At 39.0% G+C, this 11,602-nt stretch overlaps 2 protein-coding genes across 3 annotated transcripts; both read right to left on the bottom strand.

Annotated features, from left to right (window-relative positions):
- Positions 1 to 1,981: 1,981 nt before the first annotated feature.
- Positions 1,982 to 2,665, bottom strand: LOC143906944 (uncharacterized). Its single transcript, XM_077423329.1, has 3 exons — positions 2,421 to 2,665; positions 2,201 to 2,338; positions 1,982 to 2,084 (listed from the first exon to the last, which is right to left on the bottom strand). The coding sequence occupies exons 1-3, from the start codon at positions 2,573 to 2,575 to the stop codon at positions 2,030 to 2,032; spliced, it is 348 nt and encodes a 115-aa protein (XP_077279455.1). The 5' UTR covers positions 2,576 to 2,665; the 3' UTR covers positions 1,982 to 2,029.
- A 743-nt stretch (positions 2,666 to 3,408) lies between these two features.
- Ire1 (serine/threonine-protein kinase/endoribonuclease Ire1) lies at positions 3,409 to 10,320 on the bottom strand. 2 transcript variants are annotated; one of them, XM_077423327.1, is made up of 14 exons: positions 9,721 to 10,320; positions 9,350 to 9,470; positions 9,220 to 9,262; positions 8,645 to 9,024; positions 8,286 to 8,490; positions 7,822 to 8,072; positions 7,353 to 7,681; positions 7,050 to 7,207; positions 6,588 to 6,874; positions 6,152 to 6,448; positions 5,889 to 6,061; positions 5,467 to 5,658; positions 3,596 to 4,693; positions 3,409 to 3,503 (listed from the first exon to the last, which is right to left on the bottom strand). In XM_077423327.1, the coding sequence occupies exons 1-13, from the start codon at positions 9,793 to 9,795 to the stop codon at positions 4,316 to 4,318; spliced, it is 2,889 nt and encodes a 962-aa protein (XP_077279453.1). In that variant the 5' UTR covers positions 9,796 to 10,320; the 3' UTR covers positions 3,409 to 3,503; positions 3,596 to 4,315. The 2 variants fall into 2 exon arrangements, with proteins under 2 accessions (XP_077279453.1, XP_077279454.1); XM_077423328.1 differs by lacking the exons at positions 9,350 to 9,470; positions 9,721 to 10,320 and having other exon boundaries at positions 9,128 to 9,238.
- Between the last annotated feature and the right edge of the window lie 1,282 nt (positions 10,321 to 11,602).

Here is an 11,602-nt window from a genome sequence, read left to right as displayed (position 1 = left end):
AACTTGTTCCACCTGTGTACGTGCTCGTTGCCCCTCGTAACCGTTCGCAAAAGTATACGTTGTATGGTAGTACTGTTTTAAGCTCGATTCGTGTCGAAAGTTCTGCATCGCGCACCACACATGGCCCAATAAGCACGGAAATCTCGACGTCCAATATTCCGTGAATTCGTTAGGAATCTCGCCAAGACTCTCCTGTGCCTTCGGACTCAATTCTCTGTAGTGATGCTTCTAAAAGCACATCGATAATACCAACGTTAATCATAAATCGCGATAAACAATGTCGCTTTAAATCAATGCAAACCTTAATAACAAAAAAAAATTCCGATATGAAATGCTATTCAACTGTTTAATGAGATAAATCTATATAAAATGTTTTTCAGATATATGACGAAACACTTGCGCGATTCCCCACGTGATATTTTTTAAATAAATTAATTTAAAACGGCTTTTTGGAAATAGTTGACACGTTAACCGGAAGCGTTCATGAATATTATTAATTATTCTAATATAATATCCGTGTGACGGGCTGGTGTAAAGCAACTTTTTCAAAATTAAAATTAATCAAAAATTATTTCAGAAGCATACAATGATGGTCGCAATAAACGCACGTATCCGATTTAACACGCCTATTACGCGAGAATGATGTGGCCTCGCAAAGGCCAGAAAACATTTATATAAAAAAGGAAACAGAATCACTATCCCCTGCTACATCTCCGTTCGTACGTCTGGGTAACGCTAAAAACGGGACGTTTTTAGACTATTTTTTATTTGCCTTTGCAGCTTTGCCGTGGCGCGTTCATAATAATGAAATTTTTTTACTAACACGTTGATTCAGTCATCCTATATGCGATGTATCAGTTTCAACGACGTTTCAAGTTGAAAAGGGAGAAAAAACGGAAAATATTAATATACGTGATGTGCGATAAAACGTACAACATTTATGCCTTGCTTGTCTATCTATACCTGCGCTTCACACACACACACACACACACACACACACACACACACACACACACACACACACACACGTACCTTGTTCCGTAAAGCCCTGAGTAGGTCTCTTACGCTCTCGCCTCGGTAACTTCTGTACTTGCGCAAATCTGCTGCAACTTCGAGATCTATATACAATCTCCAATCGTCCCCTGTTACGCGCTTGCCGTGAGTTTCCAATGCTATTAAAGCCGGACTGTTGGACTGATCCCTTTCCACCCGATCACTGATATCCTAAATTACAACAGTGACAAAACGAAGGAAAGATTTATATGATTTCTCGCCTGATATGTCTCTCCGATGTGTCGCAAACCAATCCAAAGTGATTGTCGCGAAACCTTTTAACGTTACAAGTTACACAACTTGAAAATGTACTATTGAACTGCATTTTCTTTTTCTTTTTTTTCTTGAAAAGTGCACGCAATAGATGGCGCGTTAAAAATACTAAATTTTATTCTATACCTGAAAGAAAACCCAGAATCTCTGCTGACGTCCAAAAGATTGGGTACGTATAAACTGCCAAAGCTGGCGGCCTCCCGGCAGGATTACTGCATATCATCGCCTTGATAAGCAACAACGCTAATTCTCTGTCACTCGACGACATTTTTTCCAGCGCTGTCAGCGTGCTCTCGCCACCTACGGCATAAATCGTAACGGACCAAGTGACGCGTGTAAACTCTGATTAGTTGTTCCTCTATATTTTTCACTGATTGTTCATATGTATTTCTCATTGCTTTATATTCCGTTACTAACTGTGTTTGTATTTCATTTTTTATCTCCTTTTCATGTTGAATATCGCTTAAAAGTTTTTCGATCGTTTTGTGAAAAATTTCTGTAACTCTTGTCGTTCTAACCGTTTGTTTCTGTGCGTACTATGTGACAATGTCTACAATACATATATGTTCTACAGATTACATTAATATTAGTTATATCAATAGAGAGGATGTATAGCACACTTACTTGATTTGAACAATCATTTCAGTGTGGCTTGCATTTATTTCCGATGTAGTGTTCCTTGAATTTGATGTTGATTCTACATTTACATCTGTATTAAATTAACTCCATTTTGATTATTCATATCACAGGTATTAGCTCTGTAATATGTATACAATGGATAAATAAAACAGTTATGTCTTATCATTAAAGTAATAATAAATATAAATTATAAATATGTAGAATTTAATATATCTTTTTAAATAATATTTCGTACTTATCAGTCTGAACCTCAAGATTAGGAACTTGCAAAGCTGTGCTAATTTGGACATCATCCCTTAAAAGTAGACCTTGCTTTCCAGATATTGCCAATGGTCGAATGTTGTGCTTATGACCCAGAAGTTTAGTTAACTGTCTGTAAATATTATCAACGCATTGTACTTCATTGCATGTTATCCATAAAGTTACATTAAGTTTGAAATAAATTTAATATTTACTGTTCATATGGACATGACATGCGAGCTCTGCCTGTTTTATTATTATTTAAAATCATATTTTTGAACGATCTCTCTAAAGACTTATATTTATTTTCGACTTGTACAAGTGTCACGTTGTATCCATGTTTTTGCATACTTTCTGTTATTTTTGCCATAATATTTTCTTGGTTTTAATTTTTCTGTTCACTAAGAGATCACTGTTTTTCTCATATAATTCCAAAAACAGTTTAGTTGTTGCATCATCCCAAAAAAATGTCTCTCTTCTATCTTGGTTATTCTATTAGCATTATTTTCATAATTAGCATTATTTTCATCGTTACCATTATTTTCTTGACTACAATTTCCATCATAACTATTTATATCATTTGTTTGTTCGTTCTGTTCCACATTTTGACGTAATGTAATAGACATTAATTTATCATCAACATAACATTGCAACGTATCACAGGTAAAGTCAATATCTTTATATTTTAAATAAAATATTACACCATCTGAAAGAATAAATAAATAAATAAGTAACATAAAAGACACGATAAAAGGATATAAACATGCATCGTATAAACGCATATAATTAGGTAGAATTATAAATCACAAAAAAACAAAATAAGATAATGAAACATCAAGCCTAATCGAAAATATCCACAGTAATTACTGTATTAACATAAATAAAGTAAATGTAACGTAGATTTGGATACTTATTATATATTTACACATTACTTTTAACAAAATTAATTACTGCAGATTTTAGATTAGGCTTGACGTTTTATTATTTGTCTCATTTATATATTTAGATAAATTTTGACGTACCTTTGGATTCACAAGTAACATTTCCATTTCCATCAACCAAAATATTTTCAGCTGCATCCCTTTTAATGTATGCATTTCCCGTTGTTTCCATTTTTTAATATTCTAAAAAATATTCATTTTTTAATATTCTAAAAAATTAAAATTCTATAAAGCTCTCACTATACATCTGATAATCATATACCTGATTGCGTTGGTGGGGAATCGTTATCTCCTTGACCAGGACTCAATATAGCCTCCTTAATTTGACTATTAACACCCTTCGGATCTAATATAGCGCTATAAAAAGTAAAACTTTAAAATATAAAATACATATCAAACATATATTTATCCTTTATATTTACCCTTTTAAGTTACGGCAGTAAACTAACCTCTAAACTAGTGCAGCAGTTCAGTTGAAAAGAACCAGGCCATTTCAGACTTTCCACCTTTGCACTGCTTGCACTTGCTCAAGACCTGGGGCAAGCAGTTCAGTGAACTGTTGAACTAAGTTCTGTTGTACTACTGAAAAGAACAGTAACTCTTGACGTCACTTCTGGTAAAAAGAACGCTTCAGTGTACACTTTTTGAACTAGTGCAGAAAGTTCTGCTGAAAAGAACAAACCTATTATTTACACCATGGAACGTCCCATGTCAGAGGGCGCCACTAACGCCCGGTCATGCGAAATACATGGGAGTTTGTAGGCCCTGATCATAACCTAATTCCACTATCAAGTTCATCTCGCGTCGCGGGGCAGAACGACGCTTTTTTCTGCCACGTTCGGTCGTTTTGTGTGGAAAAACGTGTCGAATAAGCGCCTAATTTCATCGATTTCTGTGCTAGGATATAAGCTAAACTGAAGACGTACCAAAAATATATACGTGTATAAAGCGTACGTCTCGAGTATACGCTAATGTGTATAAAGAGGCTTGTAATTTAAATGATTTCAGTTCGCTTCTTTAATTAAAAACAAAACTGTAATATTTATTGTGTTGGTTTTATGGAATCTAGACTCCAACTAAACGGAAATTTCATTTTTACACGTTGATACACGCCTACAGCCGCACTTTTCATCATTTCTTTGCTTAGTTTGTAGTAATTCCAAGACAGTTCACGTTGGCGGATGTAATAACCACGTTGATGACTCCTCCTGTTTTTTCTTTTCTTGTTTTCTTCTCTGGCCACGGTATCTTGTTCGATTGGGGCTCCAATCGACGCTGTCCGTTTTTCCCATCCTGGTCGACGTCGCGAACGCATTGTTAACTTGTTCCACCTGTGTACGTGCTCGTTGCCCCTCGTAACCGTTCGCAAAAGTATACGTTGTATGGTAGTACTGTTTTAAGCTCGATTCGTGTCGAAAGTTCTGCATCGCGCACCACACATGGCCCAATAAGCACGGAAATCTCGACGTCCAATATTCCGTGAATTCGTTAGGAATCTCGCCAAGACTCTCCTGTGCCTTCGGACTCAATTCTCTGTAGTGATGCTTCTAAAAGCACATCGATAATACCAACGTTAATCATAAATCGCGATAAACAATGTCGCTTTAAATCAATGCAAACCTTAATAACAAAAAAAAATTCCGATATGAAATGCTATTCAACTGTTTAATGAGATAAATCTATATAAAATGTTTTCAGATATATGACGAAACACTTTGCGCGATTCCCCACGTGATATTTTTTAAATAAATTAATTTAAAACGGCTTTTTGGAAATAGTTGACACGTTAACCGGAAGCGTTCATGAATATTATTAATTATTCTAATATAATATCCGTGTGACGGGCTGGTGTAAAGCAACTTTTTCAAAATTAAAATTAATCAAAAATTATTTCAGAAGCATACAATGATGGTCGCAATAAACGCACGTATCCGATTTAACACGCCTATTACGCGAGAATGATGTGGCCTCGCAAAGGCCAGAAAACATTTATATAAAAAAGGAAACAGAATCACTATCCCCTGCTACATTCTCCGTTCGTACGTCTGGGTAACGCTAAAAACGGGACGTTTTTAGACTATTTTTTATTTGCCTTTGCAGCTTTGCCGTGGCGCGTTCATAATAATGAAATTTTTTTACTAACACGTTGATTCAGTCATCCTATATGCGATGTATCAGTTTCAACGACGTTTCAAGTTGAAAAGGGAGAAAAAACGGAAAATATTAATATACGTGATGTGCGATAAAACGTACAACATTTATGCCTTGCTTGTCTATCTATACCTGCGCTTCACACACACACACACACACACACACGTACCTTGTTCCGTAAAGCCCTGAGTAGGTCTCTTACGCTCTCGCCTCGGTAACTTCTGTACTTGCGCAAATCTGCTGCAACTTCGAGATCTATATACAATCTCCAATCGTCCCCTGTTACGCGCTTGCCGTGAGTTTCCAATGCTATTAAAGCCGGACTGTTGGACTGATCCCTTTCCACCCGATCACTGATATCCTAAATTACAACAGTGACAAAACGAAGGAAAGATTTATATGATTTCTCGCCTGATATGTCTCTCCGATGTGTCGCAAACCAATCCAAAGTGATTGTCGCGAAACCTTTTAACGTTACAAGTTACACAACTTGAAAACGTACTATTGAACTGCATTTTCTTTTTCTTTTTTTTTTCTTGAAAGTGCACGCAATAGATGGCGCGTTAAAAAATACTAAATTTTATTCTATACCTGAAAGAAACCCAGAATCTCTGCTGACGTCCAAAAGATTGGGTACGTATAAACTGCCAAAGCTGGCGGCCTCCCGGCAGGATTACTGCATATCATCGCCTTGATAAGCAACAACGCTAATTCTCTGTCACTCGACGACATTTTTTCCAGCGCTGTCAGCGTGCTCTCGCCACCTACGGCATAAATCGTAACGGACCAAGTGACGCGTGTAAACTCTTGATTCAACGGTTGGAACGTTTACTTTTATTGCCGCTTATACTTACCGAGAATATTAGCTTGTCGTCGTAGCGGATCACCGAAAGGATGCTCGCCACCGGAAAGAACATAATAAAAAACGCAACCAAGCGAGAAAATGTCGACCGCGCACGTCGTCCTTTTTCCATTCAACATCTCTGGCGCGATCCAGCCCTCAGTTCCAGTGATACCGGATCTTCGTGAAAACGATACGCGGCCGAGTTGAAGTTTTTTACACAATCCAAAATCCGATATCATGGCGCGTACCTCCCCGCGAGGTCCAGGAACAGAGAGCAAGACATTGTGAGGCTTTATGTCCCTATGAACTGTGACATACGCAAAGATTTGAAGATCAAGTTTCGATAACGTAACTCTTTCCGTGGAAGCAGACGCCGTGAGAAATCCATTATTATATAAAAGTAAACGTCAGATTACAGGCACGCACGCCAAGTTACTTTGCCTCACCAATATTCAGGAAATGAAGATGCGCTAATCCAGATGTGGCCTGACGCAACATATTTTTCACCGATATCTTTCCCCGATCGTATTTGCCTGCCACGTAATCCTGCAAAGTGGCTTCCGCCAACTCCAAGGCGATGTATCTGAACATACGATCCTGTTCGGTACAAAAGTATCTGACTACGTTCACGTGTGCGTCTGATTCTCTCAAGAGGGCTACCTCCCGATCCGCGAACGTAAAGCAGTCCGGCAACAACCGCTTCACAGCTACAGCACGACCGTCAAATTCACCTCTGAACAAGAAGAAAGTTGACCAACGGATAAAGACATTCTTTTCGGATAACGAAAACTAAACGTTAAAGGTGTCAATATCTTTAGATGAATATAAGTCGGTGTATTATTCGACTGACACACACATATGCCGCGGCACGCTCTGTAAGCCGTATTTATTAAAAATGTATCACATACTTGTACACAAATGTTCCTTCGCATCCTTTGCCAAGAACCTCTCTTGTGTCGAACGTAATTTTTCCCACTTTAACCAAGCCGTCCCCGCGCTCTTCTGGCATAACAACCGAAGTTCCCGATTTACCAGAATACGTCGTACGACTGCTCTCGCGTGAACCCTTAAAACACGCGCAATCAAACTTTGTCACGTGACTTTAACTCGAATATAATAACTGCATCCTATCGTTATTCTTTTCCAACCCTATGTGCGTGGAAGGGTAAAAGCCATAGTGGTACAAGTCAATGTTTTAAAAAATGTCTCACCTGCGACACGTGTTGGAGTTGGGTCTTACGTTGCTTATACAGATACCAAATTACAATCGTGCAAATTGTCAATGTAACTGGAATCACGATCAGTTTCATATCTATGTTTTCCTGTCGATTGAACCACATTTTGCTCGTGCTGTAAGTGTTTAATATAATTCTCTGCCAACTCCGCGTGTCATCGTTTGACATATTCGTCTGCACGGCAACAGATAACTTGGTCCCAGTGACATTCAACGTCGAAGTCTCCAAGATTATCGGGTCAGCGCGTCCAGTTATTTGAAGGAGCTCATTTTGCGGTTTGTATTCCGCGGGTACCTTGTAATGGCCTAAATTACGTACAAAAGTTACAAAGGGCATATAAAATGTGCGACAATAATGTACATGTATAATGTATACAATGTGTATATATATATATATATATATATATATATATATATATATATAAACTGTAATTTGTGCACATTACCTAACATAATGGCATTTTCAGTACGCTTGATGCTTTGATAACCGTCGTTGGTTACGTCAATATTGGAAATGAAAACGTGATCCCCTGGCAATGGTACCGTCGTATCGTCCGTACGAGGATGCGACGTGACCATCAATGGCCCTTCCAGCAACAATTGTCCTATATCGCTCGATATAGTTGCCGTGTCCAAATCAACGAGTGATGGCAACGCGTAGAGACCATACTGATGCTGTCCAACGTACAAAGTTGGACTGAAGAAAAAACATTTTTCGTTAAAACTATTATACATTACTTGAACGTTGCCAACGTCTACTACCTCCCTCTCTCTCTCTCTCTCTCTCTCTCTCTCTCTCTCTCTCTCTCTCTCTCTCTCTCTCTCTCTCTCTCTCTCTCTCTCTCTCTGTCAAATTCTCTTTCGTAACGAAAAATCTTTCTCTTCTTAAAGTGTTTGATCTCTAACTTACAACCATTGAACGTCAGTCGGCTTTGTCGCAACGTTCTCCAACAACGGATCGGCAATACTTGTGAAAGGAACCATCAGCAGCCCATTTTTGGTTACGGTATACATGGCTATCACTGGGCTTTTCAAATCCAATTTCCAAAGAATCCTACCTAATCTGTCCAAAGTCACTACACGACCTGTTGAACTTGTGGTGAAATGTACCAAATCTGGAATCACATCGAGTTTCCTCTTACGCTATACGACGAGATGTAATATAATAAATGTACACAATATATATTGTATTTTAATATTTCATAAATATAATGATTAAGCAGCCTCCGAACGGCGTGTCCACGCATCTTACGAGAATAAAAAACATACCGTAATCTTCCATCACGTCAGATTTCATTTGCATAGCGGAATAATCGTGGAACGTTACATTCCACTTTCTGTCCTTGTGCTTGCTGTCTACCATGATAATATTATATTCCGTACGACCGACAAAGATGGTATTCTGCATTTCTAAAGGGCACGTATCCTTCACTTTATGAAAACTTAAAAGCTGTTCCTTTTCACCGGTCATCGGGTCAATACTGAACCAAGTGTCAATTTTTCTGCCAGTGTACAATATACCGTCGCTGCTTCTACATGGGCTCCTGGCGACTAACTGAGGAATGGTAAATGGTAGCTTTTTCAATGCCTCCGTTTCTCTGCCAAAGAGATAGAGCGAACCGTCTCTGGGATCTGGTAGAAACATGGGCCTGGAAATCGAAAGCATTTTAACTGAAATGGCAGAATGTTTTGCGCTCACGCCCTTCGTATTATTGAAAAATACCACACAAAACACATTGTGAATAATCATACGTTTACACATTTATCATCTACCGCGGATCACGTATCGTAAATATATCCATATGTATGACACGGTAGATCGATACGACAAATAAATAACGTACATTTTAGTTGCCGACAGATTGATGGGCACTTTGACTACAGGTTCTAAAACATACATACACGATGACATAATATGTACACAGATATAAAATAAACGAACAACGTTCTTGATATAATCCAGCTACGTGTTACCATCGTCTTGCTGCCATCGTATTTTTCCGGACCATTGATCAACGCCCACGAGCAATCCTCCAAGCGTAGAGACCAAGAGGAGAGCGTCATCTTGTTCCGTTACCAGTTCGGTATTGAAATTCTAAATAATGAAACAAATATGATAGCAAGAATGAGTGCGTCCTACATGACAGCTCTCTCTCTCTCTCTCTCTCTCTTTCATCACGCTTTAAAAAACACAACGTGCATGATATTTTTGGATATAAAGTAAAAGTTAAATTGTAAAAAAAATCGTATATTTTTGGCCTTTTTCTTTTTTATTTCCGTCATTCGTACGAAAAAGTTTCTTTTCTTAAAAAAAAATCTTCAACGAAGAAAGTTGCATCACTTACATCTACCGCTTGTTGTCCCGCGACGAATGCGAGTATCATTAAAATAATCATAGGCGTCATTGACCGAACCGTCATCCACCTTCGTATCGCGAAGAATCTCTATATAGCATCGACCGCACCGATATACGAATACGGAAGAATTTCTCCCGGCATAAGTTGGGCACGATCCAACGACACTTGGGACGCATTAGTTTACGTTGCTTTGGAGCAAGATGGCTCGTACGTCTTGCAGCGTGTTGTCGTTAACATACGTGCCACGCAAACCTTTCCCGAGATGCAACGAAGATCATATTCTTAAATATCTGCAAATATATATATTGGCGTCCTCTTCATTCTTATTTGGTTAAAAACCGGAGCACAAGGTTCCGCGGACATGGCCTTGTAAAAAGACGTGCACGTGATTGTCAAAACAGTTTGTTCGCTTTGTTACATCGTGATAACGATTATACGTATGTGGCCGAAGCGATATAATCGTCATAACAAACATATTTCATTCGTTGCATCACACGAGTCTCCTCAGCCTCCAAAAGATTTGACAAAGACTGTTTTCCACACAGAGGCGTATGTATGACACGCACAATTCATGGAATTTATCATATGGACACGTGTCTCACATATATGACCACAGCACTCACAGCCACTCACAGCAGCCCCCGATCCCGATGCCTGAAGCTTTTCCACTGGACCAGCCAATCAGATATTTTTATTTTAAATCAGCCACGTAATAACGTGGTCACGTGAGTCTCACTCCTTTGCAACTATTGAAAGCTTTTTCCCGAGCTAAGGTCGGTATTCATAGTCGCATCTTATATTTAATGCTAGGTCTACACGGCGAGTCGTAAAGTCGTGAGTCGTAAGACGTGACCACGCACAGTCGCGTATTCTCCTCAAATTTCATTGTGCGTGGTCACGTCTCACGACTCATTATTGTTACGTTCTACGAAAAGTGTGTGCGCCCTCCTTTATTCCTTGTTCCTATTGGCCGCGTTCAACAGACACAACACTCTTCGCAACACTCTTTATTGCGTGCGGTTGGTTCTAAAAGGACACTAATGCTCGTATCAGACTACGGCGTGGGATTGAGATTGGATTGAAAATTGACCAATCAGAGCAAAGTTTACTAAACATGAGATCAGCTTTCTCTATTCTGATTGATTAAATTTCAATCCAATCGCAATCCCACGCCGTAGTCTGATACGGGCTTAAGGGCCTTGGCACATAGAAAAACTTAAGGTAAAATTTCATGGGCAGTAAAAAGCAGCAGCAGATCGTACTGATTGGCTATAAAATAGAGAAGTTCTCGAGTTCCTAAAACTTCTCTATTTTGTAGTCAATCAGTACGATCTGCTGCTACTTTTCACTGCCCATGAAATTTCACCTTTAAGCAGTTAAACTTAAGCAGTAAGAAATCAACGGTATGGATTCGCTACCGCTTAGGGCCGTGCCTTAAGTTCTTGACTGTGATTGGCTGATTTGCTTACTGCTTAAGTTTTTCTATGTGTCCGGGCCTTAAGGGCCGGTATCACAGTCTCCGCGTAACGTGATTCTCCGCGTAAACTCACTCTGCATCTCTTTCTAACTATCCCTCTAGAAAGAGACAAAGAGTGAGTTTAATCGGAGAATCTAGAGAGACGCACGTTACGCGGAGAATGTGATAACCGGCCCTAAAGCCCGGTGTCCACGATGCAAGAACTTGGTCCAAGTTTTGGTTTAAGCCAATGAAACTGCTGCTTTTCTGTAAGAGCTGCAAGTTGATTGGCTTAAACCAAAACTTGGACCAAGTTCTTGCATCGTGGACACCGGGCATAAGCCAATCAACTTGCAGCTCTTACAAAAAAGCAGCAGTTTCATTGGCTTAAACCAAAATTTGGACCAAGTTCTT

This window comes from Temnothorax americanus, unplaced genomic scaffold, assembly GCF_048541705.1.
Source record: "Temnothorax americanus isolate GAGA-0224 unplaced genomic scaffold, ASM4854170v1 Scaffold78, whole genome shotgun sequence".
Lineage (NCBI taxonomy): Eukaryota > Metazoa > Arthropoda > Insecta > Hymenoptera > Formicidae > Temnothorax > Temnothorax americanus.
Note: the sequence above shows the minus strand (reverse complement) of the source record. Positions and strands in the feature narration are given on the sequence as shown.